At 35.8% G+C, this 22764-nt stretch overlaps 1 protein-coding gene across 3 annotated transcripts; it reads right to left on the reverse strand.

Annotated features, from left to right (window-relative positions):
• Positions 1-979: 979 nt before the first annotated feature.
• C6H10orf143 (chromosome 6 C10orf143 homolog) lies at positions 980-17404 on the reverse strand. 3 transcript variants are annotated; one of them, XR_004594493.3, is made up of 5 exons: positions 16962-17121; positions 5764-5928; positions 5583-5648; positions 3905-3985; positions 2650-2689 (listed from the first exon to the last, which is right to left on the reverse strand). XR_004594493.3 is itself a non-coding variant. In XM_034436479.3 (4 exons), the coding sequence occupies exons 1-4, from the start codon at positions 17025-17027 to the stop codon at positions 3956-3958; spliced, it is 327 nt and encodes a 108-aa protein (XP_034292370.2). In that variant the 5' UTR covers positions 17028-17404; the 3' UTR covers positions 980-3955. The 3 variants fall into 3 exon arrangements, 2 of the variants coding, with proteins under 2 accessions (XP_034292370.2, XP_060538835.2); XM_034436479.3 differs by having other exon boundaries at positions 980-3985; positions 16962-17404; XM_060682852.2 differs by lacking the exons at positions 3905-3985; positions 5583-5648 and having other exon boundaries at positions 980-2689.
• Between the last annotated feature and the right edge of the window lie 5360 nt (positions 17405-22764).

The raw sequence follows: 22764 nt of genomic DNA on the forward strand, positions 1-22764 counted from the left end.
TATCATCTTGTCTCTATTTTTCACATTATAGATGAATGCTTACATGTCAGGGGAGGAATATTCCCTCATTTTGTCCTACTGAGCCTTCCTGAGAGCAATCCTCTCATGGTTTATATTTCACCAGAGTTCAAGAATAAGTAGTTTGGGAATATGCAGACATCCTTCTTGCACTTTAAAAGCTCCCATCCTTAATTTGGCATAGGCTTTTGTGGATTACAACCCACAATGGATGCATGAAATGTTATCTCCCTATTAACGTGTGTATAGTCATCCCAAATGGGTGGGGAATGAAGGATGGAATAGTACCCTGTTTCCCCGAAAATAAGACATCCCCTGATAATAAGCCCAATCGGGCTTTTGAGTGCATGCCCTAAAATAAGCCTCCCCCCGAAAAATATTTAAACACAGAGCTGGAAATCAGGTAAGACAGCAAGAGAAGCCTCATCTTGCTCCATGCGCCTCAAAATAATAAGACCTCCCCGAAAATAAGGCCAAGCATTTATTTTGGGGTTTAAAAAATATAAGACATGGTCTTATTTTCAGGGAAACACGGTAACATGACATCACGTTGAAAATTGTTTCATTTATTTACTTGTGCCTGACATCATGGGAGGTTTCACCTTTTATGTCACTGCAATCTGTACCAGATACTCATGCAGTAGGAGAAAGTGTCAAACTGGATTGCAAAATATACAATCTATGAGAATTACATCAGATCATAAATACATGGAAACATTTAAGGAACCGTGATCTTTGTTCAAAATAAAACTATTTGATAACAGAAACATTTCAATATTAATAATTGAAGCAACATATATAGTAGAACTGGAAGCCATCATCATGGGACAAACTGGAAGTGACAGCTCTACCATATGATAGCTTATATTTGAAATTTCACATAAGAATTTTCCTATTGAATCACTAATGATGAGCACTTTTCAAATGTGAAGAACGTCAAGTTCTCAATTACACAGCAAACTAGTCTTCTAAATTCTATTTTATTTATTTCTGAAGAAATAAGTGAAAGGAGAACATGAAATACAATTTACCTGGGCAGACTTGGAAGATAAATTTTAGAAAGGTAAAATAAATTTTTATTACACATTAACAGATCTTTTAAAAACATAATTGTCAGCCTTAACAGCAAATATGCTATTTAATACTCCAGCTTAAAAAAATAAATTATAATTTACTAAATACAAAGTTTTAAAGTTATGCAACAAAATGTAAATTGCTGTGTCAATTTCTTTGTTTTACATTCAGGAAAGTAGCATTCTTACATTTTATATACAAAAAATATTACAATGTATCTATATTTTTAATTATTCTATTATAAAATGAAAAAGTGGTTAACATTTCTCAAAACAATTCTGTGGTTATCCAATTTGATTTGGAGACAAAATTTATAGTTAGTTTGAGGGCAAAAATCCCAAATGTTTATTCAATGTAAGGTTTAAAAGGTATGATGTACAATATAAAATTGTATTTCCCCACTGAATGCTCGCCAATATAAACATTCTAGGATCTCTTAATTTAAAAAAGTCTAAGAGTCTTTGAGTTATGAATATAATGGAACCTGCCAATTAAATTCGTAACCTGAGGATTCATTGGAGTGAATCGCATAAAATAAACGTGATCACTCTCTGCTTTCGCAGGGAGTGCACATGAGGTATCTTAGGGTGGGGAAGTCATGCAACCACCACAAATAGATACCAGTTGTCAAGTGTCCAAATTTTGATCATGTGACCACGGGAATGCTGCAATGGTCGTAAGAGTGAAAAACAGGAATAAGTCACTTTTTACAGTACCATTGTAATTTCGGTTACTAAACAAATAGTTATAAATGGAGGATGACATGCATGTGTTTAAAACCTGCTTCTACAGAACAAAATCAACCTTGGGTTATACTAAAAAGTATACAATAAATCATACATATAACTGAATAAAAGTCTAGGAAGTCTTCCAATATACATACAAACAACAACTTCAGATTTGTGAATGGCACTCCTACATTTATTTTCCAGTAAGTGGTGGGAGACATAAAGGAAGACAGATTTACCTGTCATCCTCTTTGCCACCTATGTTTCATAATCTATGTGGAGATAATGTTGAAATAAGAAAATGTAGAATCTAATGAATGATTCATGTAAGCGTCAGCCCTAAATTTAAAGGCAATGATTGCATGGATGGAATCTACAAAATGCTGGATTCTATATAATAGTCTATAATAGGCTGTAGTATATTACACTACAGCCAATGTTGCCAATATCAGATGGGCCTGGTGAGATGGGATGCACCTTGTCAAAAATCCTGTGAAATTTAAGGAAGTCTTTCTTAATGTATCTTAATGTATACACTTAATGTATTTATTGTCCAATGCAGTTAGACTCTGGGCAACTTGTAGAATATGTATTAAAATATTATAATAATATCTAAACAATAAACAAAAACTGTATGCTAAAACTAAATCAGCAGCTTTGGAATCAATCGTCCCAAATGAAGGCTTTATAACTCCCTGGCAGGTTGTAAGAGTGAAGGTCATCCTCACTTTTGCAGGTAAAGTATTACATAGAGAAGACGAACCCTGACAATTTGTTCATTGAGACTCTTTCAGAGATAAGGGTCCATCAGAATGCAGTCATAGGTCTCTTCAAGCTGCTGATTTGGAAACTGCTTTGTTGATAACATTCTAAAGGAATAAATGAAATATCTCAGTCTCTGGATTGCAAAGGCATAACTGTTTTGTGGTGGAACAGAAGAGAATTGTACTCCCTTTCCTTAATTATATTCTTAATAGTTTATTCATAACTATATTACAATCACGAGCAAAAAGTATTTGATTGAACTGCAAAGTCAGAAGGAGCAATAAACCATTGGTAGTTTAATTCACCAGGTTTCAGTTGCTAAATATTTCAGCTAAAATACATAAAATCATATGACAGAACTTTTATTTAAATTCTGATATTACATTACAGTGCTGGCATTATTTATACACTTTTGTTAATTCACTTAGCAGAAAAATATATTATTTTTAAAAGGTCCTAATGTTTTAATATAAAGTGCTTCCATAAACTTTGTTATTAGAAGCAGGTCTATGTCTTCTTTCTGTAATGCTGAATTACAAATATATCCATGAAAATGTACCAGATGTATACTTTTTAAAAATTGTTTTAAAAGTAATTGATTTAATCTTGCATTTTAAAATAATTTGAACAACCTCAAGGGCATTTTATGACATAGTCAGCAAATATGCAGATTAAAATAAGGTTTACTTGCAGCAACCAAAGAACTGCAAGCAATTCATTTGACTCATTTTTTATTTCATGTAAAAAAGAAATAGTTCTTATCTTAACATTTTGTTTTTTGTCACTCAGGATTGATTCAGCCAGCAAGAATCTCTCCCAATTTATTGCTCCCCAGGTGAGTTAATTCTAAAGTTCCCCAGTTCCCCTTTCCCTAGAATTTGTGGGATTGTATTAGAAAGTAGTTTTACTAAATGGTGGAAGTGCACAGAATATTGCTAATCAGCAAAATTTAATTTCTTTGATATTGTTTTAAGATTGGGAGAATAGATCTCTATTTGAAACAGATGTTTACTGCTGACCATTACTGTCAACATTCATTTAGAAACAACACACATTTTGGGTGTTCAATGCAAGATGTACCAGTGAAAATAATGCAATTAAGAACTTATATTCAGGAAAATATGCTGCTAGTAATACATGATACGTATGTATTAGAAGTGGAGAACTTTTTTTTCTCTAAACAATAGATAATATAGAATATTAAAAAACAAATCAAACTGGGATTCTACTGAAAATACTTTTAAAAATATTACTTATTTACGTCTATAAGAATTTTTAAGAGAAGTAGAGAAAATATTAGCAGCTCAAGCTTATCATACGTAAGTTTGATAAGCTTGAGCTTATCCTCTGTATCAATGTCCTTTGATCTTCTATAAACCCATCATGTGACCAAAGTGTCCCTGTAATGAAAAACAAATTGTATTAATTGAAAGCAAGGTTTGTTATTCAGATAAATTTTCTATCACAATAAAGATAGAAAAGAAATGTACTGCAGTAAGATTTGCAGTTTTGTCGAAGTTGGAAGGTTATAAATACTACACTAAAAAAAAATCATGTTGCTGGCAGCCAGATACTAACTAGAGCTGGACATGTTCATTCAAATAAAAGCTGAACTGACATCCAGCATGAATTGCTGAATAAACTAAGTTGGTTGGATTAATTTATCACATGGATATACAAAGCAAGCTTATAGCCTACAATGGTTGGTTCTATATAATTCACTATTAAAATCAAATAGGTCATATTAAATCTTAGCACAATGTGTGAACTCCAATGCAATTTCCAAAAATCCTATGTTTTCTGAATTGAATCTGCAGTATTTTTTTCTTTCTTTTAAAGAACATAATAATGGCTTTGTTAAATGCACAATGTCCAGCTTTCTTTCAAAGAAGGGCCAGGAAGACAAAATGTGAATACAACTAAAGTAGCTATACTCCATTTTCAATTCTGGTAACAAGAGTAGTAGCTCTCTCAGCTACTATTTATGAAAACATGTTCCATGAAATGATATAAGCCTTCTTTAAAGCTACAGTATTTAAGCAAAGAGATACCACTTCAGCTTCTCAAATGTTTCATAAGTTTATGGCTAATGAATGTTAGAAACACAATGCAGCCAACCTATCCTAAGATAAAAGGCGTATCAACTTTTAATTAAAAACCATTGCCTCCTTTGTCAAGAAATCACTGTGGATTATATGAAGGAGAACCTACTTCAAATATTACATAGAAACAAAATAAAACATTTACTAATACTTAATTTTCTCATTTATCAAATTTGTTCATAAATAATTCTGTTTTCACTGGCTTTCATAGTATTGGAATATGAAAGGAGATTTCAACTCTAAGGGTTAGTGTAGTTTAATGAAAACAAGTTAAAAATCATACCCTTATTTACTTTGTTTTAATTGTTTATTTCCTTAGGTTTGCTCTGACCAATTGTACTGTCTTAATTTTTTTTTAAAAAAATCCACAACTGGGAATATTAAAGTATTTGGAAATTTGCACTAAGAATTTTGGCTTGGAGGAATATCATCTTCCTTGGGTTGAAAGCAACTCTGCTTAACCTCAGAACTGTAGTTGAATTAAGTTATGTCTTAGATTGAAGGTATCAAAGAATAATATGCACTTCCCCCCCCTCCAGTGTTGTAGAAATACTTCTAAAATCTCTTTGTAAATCTCAAATGTTTCCAAACAGGAATAGAGTAATACATGCCTTAACTTGCATTGAGATTAATTTAGGTGAATGAATTCTGCTTTCTAGAGTGTGTTTGAAAAACGAGCCTGCATTCCCTATATTTTCAACCTAATGCAGGAAACATATTAGTTTGCACTCTGCTAGCATACCAAGAAAAAGCTAAATCAATCTGCTGCTTTTATTTACATGCTTTATCCCTGAGAAATGTAATTGCTGTTTTTTTTATTAACCTTATGTTTTATGGCTCTAATATTTAAGAACAAGCCTATCTTATGTCACAGTAAGAGGGTTAATATACTTACAGATTCACCAGCAATACATCTTGGACACGGCTGGGCAGTAGCTTTGGCTTCATTATCCGTAAATATCTGATTAATAAGCACATATATACAGATTTCTCAAAACAAGGTAAAAATCACTATTTGACCTCTTTGTTATAAAACAGTGAACCTAATAGCATAGATCCCAGTTTATAAAACATACCATATAACTTGGTTTCTCCTTCATAATCTGAGGACTGAACAATTCAGTGAGATCACTCTCCTTCAAATTCCACTTCACAGCCCAGTAATCCGTAAAACAGTTGCTTAATGGATGGCAGGGATTGATTGCCTGTGGAACAGTCTCCAAATTTTTGCACACTCGTTTCTGTGAAAAGAAAAAGAAATTAAGTCTAAGGGCTTTTCCCATATGCTTGTTATACATGCATCTTGGCCAAAGTGGCTGGTTCTTGAGAAATCATGATTCTGTCTCTATTGCAACCACAAATTATTGCATGACCATGAGCAATTGATGGTCATTGTTCTTATTTGAGAAATGATACATCTCACTATTATAAGACTGCAAAATATTTCTGTATTAAGATACAAAAAAATAGACATCATATTGTCAGGCACAAAAGTTCACACTAATTTTCAATTAAACTGATTTATTGCTCATATGCACAGGAATCTAGTCAACAGCACTATTTTGATGCTAGATAAGGGTTAAGAGAATTTAAGAGGGGTTGGACTTAACACTGCTTGTGGGAATTAGAGACTCTAGGCTAATTCCTCTTTTGAACCAACACCCAGGTTCTGCCACTCCTTCTCTTAACACATATTTACCTAACAAGGAAGCAAGTTTTCCCCCTAAACAATTACCTATGATTTTGAAGAAAGGTCATTTCATAAAATTAAAAGATGCTGTGAAAATGAGGAAACGGATGAGAGGTGTAGATGGCCAAAATTTAGAAGTGTTCGTAGATGAACAGTTGCCAGTCTGGGGCTTCTTACCTAGAATTCCAACCCTTTTGGTAATACCCAACAATATTTCCCTTTTCTTTTGTGTGAATATCTCTACCCTTCTTAACCTAGTATTGTTTTCTCTCCTTCTTTCTCTATCCTTTTCTCCTTCATTTTGAGTCTATTAGAAGGGGAAGGAATGTATACATGTAAACTTGTGCAATTTTGGGTTTGGGAGTGATGCTTTGGTAGGGCTAAAAAATAAAACAAAAGAGTATTTCCAGTGGTAAACACATCCTGAATGAGATAAACATTATGGCTGAATTGGTGGATAGATATTGGACCTGACTACTGAAATCTCTCCTGAAAAAGGAGAGACTAAGATCATCCATATGTACTTTGGACACTTGCTATTTGTGACTAGATGGCAGGAACTGACATTCCTGAGGTTGATTGTGTGTCAAACAACTGGGACCTGAGGGATTTCATCAAGTTCAGGAGTATAATGTAGCCTCTAAGGATTTTATGTTAAATGGATCCTCATTTCTCAGTAACTATTGGGATTAATTTTATTGTTTTTTAAATATAGAAATATTGGAACAGCAGGTTTTACAGTATTCACTGGGTGAATCCCCTTCAATTCATAGTGAAAGGATTTGTAATTTATGAATTCAGAAAAAAAAATCTTTTTGGAGTAAACAGAAAAGGCGTGATTAGATCTTGGAAAGATTTAAATTCTCTAAAGATTCAGATAGATGTGAAATAGGATTTAAAACTCCCTGCAAAAATAAAATGTAAGATGGATCTTGAAGTTTTGGACACTAGAGGGAACCAGAAAGAACTAAGGATTGTGTTTAAAGAAGAAACACACAAATTATTTGCCCATAATAGAACACAATATTTTAACATTAGATGTAATTAAGGACATATGGGAATAATAGAAAGAATTTTAAAAATATCTGTCATTATAGATAAATGGATTGTAATTTTTGTGGAAGAGGAATGAGTTTTATTTCATAAGACTGAAACTAGTTTAAATGTGGAATTGGAATTGAGAAGTTATAAGAATGATACAATATGCAAGCAGATAATAAACTGCTTATATAAATAAAATTGGACCATGCTTCCACAATTAAAAGGGACATTTTAATAGTAAACCAGAAGAGGAATATCCTGTAATGGATGTACAAAAGAGACCTGTTAAAAATTAAAATTTCTGCAACAAGAGCAAACATGAAAATAAATTAAACTCTAAGAAAGATCAGTTAAAATTTTCAAGGTTTTTCTGAGAAGAAAATAAAAAGAAAGAAAGAAGGAAAGAAAAGGAAGGAAGGAAGAGAAAGAAAGAAAGTAAAAGAAAGAAAGTAAGGGCATTATTTGTGGGGAATAAAGACTAAAATTTCAGGGAATAATGAGAAGGAATATAAAGTTGGCTTATTTGATCAAGGGTAAAGTAGATAGGTTGCTATCACTTACAACCATTAAAGGACTTTTGGCTGATCAGGACCAAACCAAAAGGTTTTAAGGATCTGTTTTCAGGTAAGAGATATTAATATACTTTGTATTTTATATCTTGATTAATTTATATCTTAATTATTTTATATCTTTGATTAACATTAATCTAGTTATGTGTTAAACCCTGATGGATTTTCATTAATTATGATTGAATGATGGGGTTTTGGTGGTTTCTTTGAACATAAGGGATGAGATATAGAAGGATAACGTTTTTTTAAAAATTAAGTTTAAAATAGATATTTTGTTATTTATGGTAACACTTAATGGACTTTTCCTGATTAAACTGAATGTTGAGTTTCTAAATAAGGAGATGAGATATGGAGTGAAGAGATATTTTTTCTTATTAAAGAAAGGTGATGAGCTGTTTTAAAAACACTAGTAACAAGCGGGAAGTTACGTCTTCATTTTTTCTTTTTTTCTGTTCTCTATTAAATTTTTCTTTTTCTACTAGTTTTATCTGTATAAGTGTAATCGCTAATTAAATTAATATATAAGAGTGATCAGTATATGATTTATTTTATAAACAGGCTTCCTTCATATATGCAGTTAATTTTAGTCAGTAGATATTAATTCAATACACAGACACATTCCTAATCTTGCTTATAGTCAGATATATATGCCCACACATATATGTATATACACATATACAAATAATAAACATACATCTGACTGAGTGATATTCAGAAAGATTTCAGATGCAGTTTCCAGTCTAAGGCTGGCAAGATGGAGAAATTGAGGTTTGCAGAACATTATTGTTTGATTGTTGTCACCTTTCTTTTTCTTTATTGAAGGAATTATCTAAGATTCAGGGGTATTTTCTTTTTGGAGAACTATGATGCAGGTAACAGGTATTTAGAGAGGAACATAAAATACAAAGAAAAACATTACATTATATAATGGATTTTGGTATCAAAATGATGTATTCTGATTTCTGCAGTTTTCTATTTTATAATAGGACAGAGATGGAGGATGCAATCGGAACACATTCGGATGAAGCTGATCACAAAATCCATAAAGTTCCATCCACAGTAACATCTGAACTGAACCTTTATACACCTTTATAATAAATGGTTTGAGTAGGATGCAAGAGAAAAAAGTTTTCTCTCTCCCTCTCTACTTTCATCAAGTCTTCCTGTATCTTCTGAAAATGGCTTCATGGTTCCTGTCTCAGGTTGACTGGACACTGGAACAGAAGTACTTTATTTTGCAAAAGATACACCTTTATAGAAATCAAGTTTTAAAAAATCTGAATATAAACAAAAATGAAATGAAATAGAATAGAATCCTGTTAAGTTAAAACAAAGTGGATGAGCACAAGAAGAATATCCAAGGGAAAAAGGCTGAAGCATGACTACTGTTGAAAATGAATCAGCATACATCTAGAGGAAGTGAATCAGAAACAAAATATGTATTATAGTAAGAGTGTACAAAATGTAATAATAAAAATCTGAGAAGACCCTCTGAAGACAGGCTGCTTTCCACTGGGAAAACATCCATCTCCTTTGTTCCTGGAGAATTTGTCCTTTATTAAAAGCTATAGCAGGCAAGTACAAGCAGCATAACTAGCAAGATGCATGAAAGGATAGATAAAAGAGAAAACTGATTTACTGCTATGCATTAGAAGAAATTTTCTCTTATCAAAAATAAAACCAGGCTATTGCTTTGGGTCTAAAGCACTTATGATCAGAGACAGGAATTTAGCATACAGAGTAGCTGGTTATGAATGCTACACTAATGCAAGCAGAACCTGCAGAGTTTCTATAGAGACTCCCAAATTATTCTGATATTTGAAGGCATCAGAAACATCTCGAGGAACTGAAAAAACAGACCTGTGTAGAATTCTGATTGTGGAGACGGCATTAATAACTCATACCTAGCATGTCTGTGGCAAGGCCCAATGGGTCAGAGAGCTATGGAGACCTTCACATTGAATTTCATAAAAATGATGCATAAATGTGGCAACCTCATTCTTCTGCAGTTGAAAAGTCCAAATATATTAGGAAGGATTATGCTATCGAACAAAGTTTAGGTTAAAATGATTATAATAGCATCTCATATGATTATTAATGGTATGTGTGTTTTGTGTGTGTGCGCGCATACACACACATAACTGTCCACATTCTGAACAGGAAATGAATTTTTGCTTTCTGCAATCAGTAGAAGAATAAAACTTGGAAATTGCACGAGGATTCTTCATGAAGTTTCATGATATGTATACCATGATCACAAGGAATAACAACTTATCATTTGGAGGCATATGCTTTAGGTAATATTAACTGCAGCTTTAAACTACAACATAAAGGCACCTTTAATATTATTATCCCTCTTGCTTTTAATATTCTGCTTACAGCCTCTCATGTTCTGTTCAATATGAACAAAATTTAGGATAATTATTGTGGTTTTCCTGTTGAGCAAGGTTACATTGTTTCCTTTGTGATTGTACTTGAACTTCTATCACCATCAGCTACAGCAAGCAAGCTCACTATTTTCAGACAATGAGTGCTATTCTCCAACAGTGAGTGGTCTTTTCACAGTCCTCCTATAAGAGAGTGTGCAATTTTCCTTTTAAATGCAGCTGTTTTTCCATATACAATGCATGGAGGTATACATGGCATTAGGTTTGAGGATGAAACATCCACCAAGGACAAACCAAAGGCCAAAAAAAAGATGGTATAGCAAAAGTTAACACTTTCACTAAATAAAACAAATTTCTGTAAACTCCCAATTTCTCATTCTGGGTTGCTTTATCCATAATACTGTAGGAATTTGGGACAACATGCACAATTGAGTTAAATCTAAGAAGACATAATACTTGACTTGCAACCATTTGTTTGGTGACTGACTGAAGTTGCAACAACACTAAAAAAAAAAGTGAATTATGACTGGTTTTCACCCTTATGACAGTTGTAGCCTCTCCATGGTCACATGTTCAAAATTCAAGCACTTGGCAACTGGCATGTATTTACAACAGTTGTGTTGTCCCAGGATCATATGATCACTGTTTATAACCATCCCAACTGGCTTCTGACAAGCAAAGTCAATGGAAGAAGCCAGATTCACTTAACAGCTGCATGATTCATTTAACAGTTTAACAACTGTGGCAAAAAAAAAAAAGGGGGGGGGAGAACACAGCTCATTTAACAACTGTCTTGCTTAGCAAAGGAAATTTTGGGTTCAATTGTGGTCGCAAGTCTAAGACCACCTGTAGAGGAAATATAACTGTATATGCTTCAGAAAAATGGCAGTAGTTTTATCCTACATATTTTGCCTTAATTGGAATGTGTAGCAAGTTTTTTTCTAATGAGTTAGCCCCATAGCACATACTAGAGCCTGTATTATGGATTTCACAAACAAATGCATTAATAAAATTAATGTTCTATGATTAATCCCGATTTTATATAAAACATAGTTTTATAGTAATATGGCAAAAATAAACACAAAAGATTATCTGGTATTGATACTGTTCTTAGTTAAATTTCAGCTCTGCAAGGGCACTGAGATTCAATAATAGGTAGCTTAGAATATCTCAGTCATGTATCCTTGTTTAAACTCCAGGAAATGTTCTATATTGCTGCATACAATGGAGCATATGCTTAAGTTCAATACTCGGTTATTGATAACTGCTGACAGACATTGTCTATTCTTGTTATTTGTAGAAACCTTGGAAAAAAACACCCTATTTTCTTTTATCTTGGCGTGATATCTTTTGCAATACAATTTGAATCAAGAGAAGGCTGGGCTAGGTAACTTATGCTTGTCGACTGGTATGGCTGCATGTTCATTTGGCTGAGAGCACTTCCTTAGCTAAGTATATCAGTGGGATAAGAATTAAAGGAGACGCCAATTACCATCTCTGATCTCAAAAGCTGCAGATAAGACCAATCACCCCTTAAGGGTGATATTAAAACTCACTCTACTGAATATAAAGCATTAAAGTAGATGGCCTTTAGACAGACAAGGAAAATGAGGATGGCATTAGCTTGCATTATTCTGATCAACCGCGCCAACAAATCCAATCCTCCGTAGAAATGCTATTAGTGTCAGCCCTCTCCACCCCCCCCCCCCAAAAAAAAGGGAGAGGAGGGAAAAGGCTTTGTATAAAGTCCCTGAAGGAAAAGAAGCAACTAATGTCATTAATGTGTTAACAGCCTCTGGTCACTTAACAGAGTAGTTTTAATAGGCTCTAGAGGGGAAACATGTCCAGCCCTTTTCAGCCAAAGGGTAGGTTAGAGCTGTGTGTGGGTTTTGAAGATAGTGGGTTAAGTTCCTGGGGGATTTGCCTGCCTTGTTATATATTTGCAAATGTACTTTTAATAAAGCAAATGATGGCTAACTACAATTAAGTACCAAAGGTGGCTCTTTTAACAAGCACATGCCATTGCACTGATAGGTTTAATTACATTATAAAGCTCACTGGAAAACACTTCAGGAAAAAGATATAGGGGCATCACCGTTCGCAACATTAGCATATAACAAGTCACTAGTGATTTCACTTTCCTGTCATAAGTTTGCTCCTGCATTTGAATTCTGAATTACATTTCAAGTCTCTTAAAAATAGATTTTTCCTGTAAACCCCCCCCACCCCGTTACAAACTCTTTACGAGAGTTTTTTTCCCCTCCTATAATAAAAGTACTATGAAATCGCCAAAGGTCTAGGCTCAGCACTGTTTAATTATTAACACTAGAGGGCTAAAAGAAAAGGTAATATCGAACAATTGAATTCTTAGAAATATGAAGCCAAGTTTTATTTTAAAAATGAAATGATATTTTCAGGTAGATGTTTTGCTTACCAAAAAAAAAAAAAAAAGATGGCCAACTGTTGTTGACTTTTAAGGGATGACATTTAGGACAGTTCTCATTGTACTGTAGGTTTCTCCTTAGCTATGAGGGAAAAACACATTAGCATAGGAGAATGCAATGAATATTATTACCAAGGAGTGCAGTACTCCACCTCCTCAGACTTCTAAATGCCTTTATAAATAGATAGATTTATTGATTGATTTATTGATTGATTGGTTCGATTTATATGCCGCCCTTCTCCGGAGACTCAGGGCAGCTTACAATGCGTTAAGCAATAGCCTTCATACTTTTGTATATACTTTCGGGCCCCCCTAAGCAGTGTTCCTTTTTATACAAAATCAGCCCCCACAATCCGGGTCCTCATTTTACCTACCTCGGAAGGATGGAAGGCTGAGTCAACCTTGAGCCTGGTGAGATTTGAACTTGCAGTAACTGCAGGCAGCTGGTGCTACTTAACAGCACTTTAGTCTGCTGCGCCACCAAGGCTCTTACAAAATTGTACTGCCTGTCTTCTCCTCCTGTAATGGCGTGTAGGTGTGACCTTGGGAGAGAGAAGGAAGATCCACGGACAAGGAAACAGCCTGGTAAGAGATGGTTCAGTCTGCAGGTAGGTGATAAGCATGAGAAGCGTTTATGAAGGGACCTTCCCTAGTTTCTTGGGAACTAAAAATAGAGGAGGGGAGAAATACTTTCAGTCTTGCAGAATTGATGGCAGCTCTGTCAGGTACTCCAGATAAGAATAACAGAGTAACAGAATTGGAATGGATCTTGTAAATCTTCTAGTCTAATCCCTTGCTCAAGAAGGAAACCCTATACCACTTCACACAAATGGCTGGCCAGTCTATTCTTAAAAGTCTCCATTTGAGACTGGACAGCCATTTGTCCAGTGTTGGAGCACTCACAACTTCTGGAGGAAGCTGTTCCATTGATTAATTGTTCTATCAAGAAATTTCTCCTTAGTTCTTAGGACGCTTCTCTCCTTGATTAGTTTCCATCCATTGCTTCTTGTCCTGCCTTCAGGTGCTTTGGAGAATAGCTTGACTCCCTCTTCCTTCTGGCAGCCCCTGAGATATTGGAACACTGCTATCATGTCACCCCTAGTCCTTTTTTTCATCAAACTAGACATACCAATTCCTGTAACCGTTCTTCATGTTTTTAGATTCCAGTCCGGAATCATCTTTGTTGCTCTTCTCTGCACTCTTTCCAGAGCCTCAACATCTTTTTTATATTGTGGCAACTAAAACTGGATGCAGTATTCCAAGGGTGGTCTTACCAAGGTATTATAAAGTGGTGCTAACACTTCATGTGATCTTGATTATATCCTGTTAATGCAGTCTAGGACTGCATAGGCTTTTTGGGCAGCTGCAGTACACTGCTGGCTCATATTTAACTGATTGTCCACTAGGACTTCAAGATCCTTCTCACAGTTACTACTATAGAGCAGAATCTTGCCAGGCTGAAAGTAATTCTCCCTTTCTCTCCTTTTAGTTTACAGAAATCCAGGGAGGGTCCCTTCTGAAATGCTTCTCATGTGTTCTCCCCATCTGTGTACAGGTAGTCCTCGACTTACAACCACATTTCTTTTGCTAAGTGAGTCATTGGTTAAGTGAATTTTTGCCCCATTTTACAACCTTTCTTGCCACACTTATTAAATGAATCATTGCCGTTCTTAAGTTAGTAACATGGTTGTTAAGTGAATGCTCATTGACTTTGCTTGTCAGGTCACAAAAGGGGATCACATAATCCTGGAACACTGCAAACATCATAAATATGAGTCAGTTGCCAAGCATCAGAATATTGATCACATGACCATGGGGATGCTGCAATAAATGTGAAAAATGGTCATGAGTCACTTTTTCAGTGCCATTGTAACTTTGGTCAATAAACGAACTGTTGTAAATTGAGGACTACTTGAACTGACCTGCCTCTTATCAGAATATTGCCTAACTTGTGGGTCCTCCTCTGTTTCCCAAGGTTATTCCCACATACCATTATATTTCTCCACCATCCTGTTCTCAGAATAAGAGAGGAAGGTGATTTTATAGTTTAATGTTTCAAATTACAAACAAAAATCTTAGATGCCAGCTACCTGGATATTTTTCCAGCCCCAGGCAATATTTTTAAGTGCACACAATCTACCCTGCCTCTCCCCATCCTTTTAGCTTTCCACCTGATTCTGTACTTCTGAACCAGCAAAGAGTTATGCCAGTAGCATCTGCGGTGTAAATTTATAACTGAGTGATGGTTTCTGACATTTATGTATATACAAGCTGCTACATCTTTCTCCATTCTCCCTTCCATGACAGCTCATGAAATTTCCTTGTCAGAATCTGCTATTTTCTTGCAAGAGTGGCACAGCCTGATGGATGAGAGGACCCTCCAGGAAAGGAAGGTGATGTAGAATCGTTTGAAGATTTTGAAGAAGCACTAAAAGTATCTGTCAAAGATACTTTAGATTTACAAATACTAGAACTGGTCCATGAGGCTGAAGTTTATGGCCCAGACCTGAGTTTTAAAATAATTGCTTTGGAATTCACAAGGGTCAGAAGAAAAAGCTTGGAGCAGAACTTAGAATATACTCTTACCGATCTTATATTTGCAAACAGCTATTATTAGCTTTCATGATAAAAGTCTAAGAAATGTCTTTTTTCAATTGCATTTTTAGCGCTCTCTCTCTTGCTCTCTTTCGAGAAAATATGGAATATTGGGAAAATTTTCCCTATGTAGTATTGTCCAGATATGGTGGGCTACAATTCCCAATATTCTTTATCAGTTGGCTTGGGATACTAGGAGCTGTACTCCAATGAATCTAGAAAATATGAAGATTGAGTAGAGAAAGCTGTACTATATTAAGAGTTTTAATTAAAGTCTGCATTTGTCTTACTGGTTGTGAAACCAGTATGTGGGGTAATTCTGGTTCCCATGGCTAGCGATCACTACAATTTTGGCAGGCTGGATCTGGTAGCCTCACTCAAAATGCCAAATTGCACATAGACCTCATGCTGAGCAGCACTAGCTACAGCCAGGAAATTTGAGTAGCCCAAAATGATTTGCTTTCTTTTCAATCAACAAGAAACTCAAAGCTGATCTGATCCCCTTCCAGCAAAATAATGTATTACCGTATTTTAATTATTATTTCCTGGTTTGCATTAGGCTACCAGAGTTCTGCAGCTAAGCTCATCCTCTAGTGTCTGAGGCTCAAAATGGGGATCAGGAGACCTCTGAGGAGATTCATTGCCACATTTTGGTACATTGGGGGTGCATGTCTGGGTTCTCCTAACCTGCTTCTCTCCTGTGAATCTAAAGGAAAATCTCAGGAATGAGGGAGACAAGAAAGCAACCACAGCACATTTTGAGCCCTGTGCCCTCTAAACTCTTCCCAACTTCTCTTCTTAATCTCATCAGAGATCATTCGAAGGACGAGGTCATATTTAAAACAGAGGAAAAGAACCACATAACATTCTCCTAAGGAACAGCAATCCACCCCACAGGAGCCCGTTATGAAACAACGGAGAAGTCTGAGAAGAAAAGAAAAGAAAAAAAGAAAGGGCTGAAATATTCCAGCTGGTCAGATCTGCAAGCCAGACCCACTGTTACTTTGGATTAAGACCAATTCAAGATACGACGCGATGCAAGATTACGACTTTAAGAAGAAGTGCATGATAAAGAGGAGGAGGAGGAAGAGAAGTTAATTTGCCAAGAACGTCTTGTCACCCTTCTGAAGTCCAACCGCAGCTACAGTAAAAGTTTGGATTAAGGCGGAAGCGAGCGGCCCCCCCATCCCACCCCACCCCACCCCATGAATTTTATTTCCCTTTTCCCATCATATTCCTTTCCTCGCAGTTCTTTCCTCTTCGTCTCCCGGCGGAAGCGACGGGCCTTCGGCCAAATTTAGGAAGGCAACCCTTCAACGTGCAGCCGGCTTGCTTTCAGCACCACCGTCCCTCCAGCGCTTTGCAAAAGAGCGAAGGCGCAGTCAAGTGAGGGCAAAGCGGCTGAAAGGACGGGTCGTTGTAGCGTCGGGGACTCGACAGCGCATGCTCAGTGCCACTGCCACCCGTTTTTTTTCAGGCAGGTTTGGCGGCCGGCCTGGCAACGGCGCTGGCTTGCGCAGTCCTAAAACGCCGAGCGGGATGGACTTACGCGCTCGGGCTGAGGGGCGCAGAAGTCCTCCGGCCGGCTTCGCCGCCGCTCCTCCAGCAAGTTCATGGAGGCCCGGCCCAGGCAGGCAGCCCACCTCCGTCCGCGCTTAAACTCGCTGGGCCGCTATTCAGGGGACTTCGCTCCCGGCACTCCGCCCCCTCTTCTCGATAGCCAATCCTCTTAATTTAGCCGCGGAAGGCAAAGCCTCCGTTGCCCGCGCTGCTTTTGCTTAAGAGTGGAAAGGCCCGACGGGCAGCCCGGGAGCTCTCCCGGGGGCAGTTCCGTAACACCCAGAAGTATCGGGGCTAGAAGCCCAGGACGCAACTCCGGGGCAAAATGGGACAACTTGCAGCAACTAAGTCGCCAGGGCCACCTTGCCTTCATCAGTTCTCTGCAGCCAACTCACAATGGCCAATTCATCACAAGACATCTCAGCACAGGACAATTCAGCAATTCCAGTTTAATTATTTAAAATAATTAAAACATTTTGTCATTCACGTATCATTTTGTGCCTCCTTTATTATCCTTTCTTCAATGATTCTGTTCCACCATTTCTTCCATAGAAGTGTAACTCTTGTCTCGCATCCAGTTGTCCTGGGATGAGTTGGCCGCAATGAATTGGCCACTGCAAATTGGGTGCGATGAGTTGACCTAGACCCAACTTGGCACTCCAAGAAGTGAAGAGGGGGGGCTCTCGATATCCCTGGAGTTGTCGCCAATTATTAAGGAAAATTCTGGTTCATGCATCCCGCTAAAGTATGGTTTGTTTAACTGGCTTTTTGAATGCACTACCCATGGCTGGCTTCACATCGTGCAAGTGATATTCTATGTGTTGGTGTCTGGTGTCTTTGACTGGGATGAGTGGAAACTTTATTTTCTGCAGCCTGGGGCATACCAAAAGGCTTTGGCTATTCACAATACAGGTAGTTCTTGTAGACCACAGTTGAGCTCAAAGTTTCTGTTACTGAGGAAGACAGTTGTTAAGGGAGTTTTGCCCCATTTTATAACCTTTCTTGCCACAGTTGTTAAGTGAATCATTGCAGTTCTTAAGTTAGTAACACACCTGTTAAGTGAATTTGACTTCTCCATTGACTTTGCTTGTCAGAAGGTTGTAAAAGGTGATAACGTAACTGGAGACATTGCAACTGTCACATATACCTGCCAGTTGCTAAGTGGCTGAATTTTGATTATATGATTGTGGGGATGCTGAAATAGTCATGTGTGAAAAATGGTCATAAGTCACTTTTTTCCACTGTCATTGTAACTTTGAATATATATAGACAAACTAAACTTTAAAAAGAATAGTAAGAAGGAAAAAGTGGAAGAAAAAGAGGAAAGAAAAGAATATAATAAAGAAAAAGAAATATATAAAGAAATAATGTCCAACCTTCACAAGTATAAACCAGTTTAGTGGCTCTTCACCCTCTCTAAATTACCTTTTTATCTCTTCATCCCTATTCCATCCTCTTACCAATAAACAAATCCATAAAATACAATCTTTTCAGTCCTGTCAGCAGAAAGTCCATAAATGATTGCCAGAAATAATGCATATTTTAATCTTGATAAAAAAAAACAACAACCTTATATTCCATCCTTTTATTTCTAACAGCTTTAAGGTTTAGTTCATTCAAATACTGTTTTAGAATTTGATTTCTCTTTAATTTTTTTTTTGTCCCACAGAGTTCTTCAGGATTAAGGTTAAAGTTAGGGTTCTTTTGTAAATCTTTTGTAAATTGTAAGATTCTTTTGTAAATTCAGTAAGAAAAAAATAGTCAGGTTACTCTCTTGGCTGGTCATTTTTATTTTGGCTGGTCATTTTAAATTTTGAAACCTTTTAGTAGGTCCAATGAAACATCATTTTCTAATTTTCTTGGCCTTTTGGTTGTAAATTCACTTTTAATACCATCTCTACCTTGTCAAATAAAATGTGTTATAGACCTGTCATTTCTTCAATAATATCTTTCAGACATAGTCTATCTACTGAAGCAGACATCATTACTGACCCTGTTGTTGTTGTAGCTACTAATTTCCAACCCATTATTCAAAGGTCCTTCAGTATTTTTATTGTTACAATGTTTTGCAACATTTTACAGTCTTTAAGTAAAAAAAATAGCCATCTCTAGGGTCTAGATTTTGAAATCATGAAATTGCTTATCTTATTTGTGTCTTGTAAAAACAAAATCTAATTCCCATGAGAAGTTATTTGTTTTATTATTAACTCCAAAATCTTATTGCAAAAGTTCATGTGTAATTTTTTAAGATCAAAATCTTATTTCGCTTTTTGCTGTTAATTTCAGATTCTTTAAATTTTTAAGTTTATGGGTGATCTGTCCTCTCCTTAACTTGAGAGGTTTCAAAGTACCAGTCTTCTCACCAGTTCCTTGGTGTTTGCCATTGTTATTGGCTTCCATTTTTGGAACTTAAGAGCCATGTTAACTTCACCGTACTTTCTCTCAAAGTCCAGATTACTAGTGTTAAGTGCATTGACATTAGCTAGCTGAAATAATATTGCTAACCCTCACTTATTAACTTCCTAATAACCTTCTTTGGAAGATTAACTGAACCACTTACCTTCAAGGAGTCTCATCTAGATGACATCCAGAGAAAAAAGTAAATTCCTAAAATTGTTGTGTAACTCTCCTGATAGATAAGAAGATGGTGGTAAATGGTAATATAAGTAGTCCTCAATTTACAACTATCTATTTAAAGACTGTTTGAAATTACAGCAAAACTGAAAAAAAGTGACTTATGACTGTTGCAGCAGTGTTACAGGTATGTGATCAAAATTTGGCTAATTGGCAACCAGCATGTATTTATGGTGGGTGCAGCATCTTGGAGTCTCATAACTGCAATTTGCAACCTTTCTGGAGGCTTCTGAAAAGCAAAGTCAATGTAAAACCCAGATTTGCTTAAATATTGTGTGATTTGCTTCACAACTACTGCAGAAAAGGGTATAAAATTGGACACAATGATCACATCAATTTGAGATGAAGTTCTGGTCCCGACTGTGGTTGTAAATTGAGGACAATCTCAAGTCAAAAGCTCCCAATTCAGCAAAAGAAGATTCTAAGAAAAAAAATGGTTTAAGGATGCTAACTATAAAATCACTGGATAAAAATCTAAAACATAATTCCTAATCTACAGAGAAATAAGTCTTTAGCAAGCATACCTAGTAAAACAAAGATTAAACAACACAACATTCCTTGATAAATATTTTTACTGTTTAGTGGTACCTGTTTCCTAAAAAAATCCTCTGCCTGAATTATTTCTGGAGTTCTTTTGATTCCAATAAATTAATGATAAAGCTGCTGTGAAGATAGGCGGTTCTTTTCCCAAGCTTGGTCTACAGCTTAGGCATTCATAATGTCCTATTCAAAATGCAGAGGTGAATGCCATTAGAGGTTCTAAGGGAGATGGACAACCTTATTATGTCCTTTTTCTTAATCTGAATTCCACTTGGGCAACTAATGTGGCTATCAAAGTCAACAATATTTTTTCTTGGTAATTCCTGTAGGAACTTTTAACTGTACAGCATGATGATACAACTCAGCAATTTTGAAATTTCAATACCAAGATTCTTTTTTCCACCATGTGGAAGATGTGAATGTTCATATATTACAAGGATCAGAAAACCTTATGTATCAACTTCCTTCATATAGATAAGGGTTTTCCAGACAGCTTTAAACAAAAGAATGTTCTGGAAAGTTTCCTCATGTAGACAAGTGTGATTCTATTTACAGTATTCATTTCAATATTTAGAGCTTGTTCAAGAATTTCAGGTACATTATTCAATGTTAAAAAAAAAACCTAACCTATTTTATAATATAATAATATCCCACTATATATTAAGAGAAACTAAGAGCTTTATTATATGCATGGGGAAAAATAATCTCTATTGGAATGTTGGAAACAGTATTGTGCAATAAACAATGACATTTTATACAAATTTTAACTTGTCAAAAGTAAAGCATTTTCTGCAGAAATTGTTGACCTTGAAACTTTTACAGTCCATACTTTATCTCTCCCTATTTCATTTTCATCTAACTGATTATTTCATTCTTTTTCCATATTCCAACTCACCCCAGATGTGTCTCATACACATACTGAACCTAGAAGTCTAAAACATTGTAGGAAACTCTAATTTTGTCCTAAAGACAGGAATGTTCTTGGGTACAGTGATACTTGTGGTCTTCTAATATGAAAAAAAAAAAATAGCAATAGCACTTAGCACTTAAACTTATATACCACTCCATAGTGCTTTACAGCACTCTCTGAGCGGTTTACAGTGTCAACATATTGTTCCCATCTATCTGTGTCCTCATTTTACACATCTTGGAAGGATGGAAGGCTGAGTCAACCTTGAGCTGGTTAGGATCGAACTCTTGACTGTGGGCAGAGTTAGCCTGCAATACTGCATTCTACTTACTGCGCCACCACGGCTCAGGAAAACATTCATGAATATTAAGAATTGCTAGCTTAAACAATAACAAATTACATCTGGATATTCCTTCCTTTTGTAGATGTTAAATATTATGCTATTACCTCTAATTCCACATCTGTTTGTGCTAAATATAGATACCTGCTACTGCTTGTATGTCATGCAGCATTCTGCTAAAACAATATGCAGCACTCGCTATAGGTCTCAACTCTAATCAGTAATGTTCTCTTGTAGTTTTCAGCTTTTCTGCATAAACTGGAATTTAGGATAGGGTTGATATTTCAAGGGTTGTCATTTTAAAAAAGAGATAAGTGTATTATACTTATTCCCATGCTCCTATCTCCATCCCACCCTCCCTTTCTTCCTTCCTCCCTCCCTCTCTCCCTCCCTCCCTTCCTTCCTTGCTTTTTCCTCCCTATCACAAAGGAGAAAAAAACTATGATTTTCAGGAAGAGTAATTTAGAATTCTGATTTGTTAGGAAAAGAATCTGGTCAGCAGAGAGTGGTTATAGTTTCCTCCACAAACATTTTCAGATCCACATTAGTTGAATTACACTACAGTTCCACCAGGTTCAGGACAGCGGAGACTTCATGATATAAAAATGATTGAGGATGTGTATATAAAAACTTAAGGGACTGCACTGAAATAAACATTTTGAGAACTAAAGCAATTGCCATCTTGTTTTACAAAAATGTATCATTGTTCAAATTATTATACACATGGCTATATGCATGAAATCCAAAAACATTAGATTATGACCTTAGCTTCTAGGCAAAAATATTAAGATTAGTTTGTTAGTTGGCACTTAAGAGCCACCTATGGAGCAGATGCCTGCTCTAACTCAGTTAATATTATATTAACATATCTATGTTAATATATGGATGTTGACTCTTAGCAACATGTAGATTTTCTCCATGTTTTTTAAGTCTTCCAATGGTTTACTGATCGCCACTGTTACTAAATCATTTTTTTCTTCTCTTTCCTTCCCTTCCACCTTTCCCAGCATTAAAGCTTTCTCTGGAGAATTAGGTCTTTACATATTATGCTTGAAGTAGAATGGTTATTTATATCCTAAGTGTGTACTCTTGGTTGATTTCTTCAATGGTCTATTAGTTTGTTTTCTTGGTTGATTATGATATTTTCAGAAGTCTTATTCAACGTTGAAATTCAAAGCCATCAACATTTTTCCTATCCTACTTCTACCAAGTCCAACTTTTATTTCCATAGCATGTCATAGAGAATATTATGGCTTGCCCTATTTTGATCTTTGTAGTTATAAACACACTCCTGATTTGATAGTTGAAGAAGCTATCTATCATTTTGATACTTCATTGTCAATTTTCACTACCCTGTTTCCCTCAAAA

Source organism: Pantherophis guttatus, chromosome 6, assembly GCF_059756535.1.
Source record: "Pantherophis guttatus breed Tessera chromosome 6, ASM5975653v1, whole genome shotgun sequence".
In the NCBI taxonomy this organism is placed as follows: Eukaryota; Metazoa; Chordata; class Lepidosauria; order Squamata; family Colubridae; genus Pantherophis; species Pantherophis guttatus.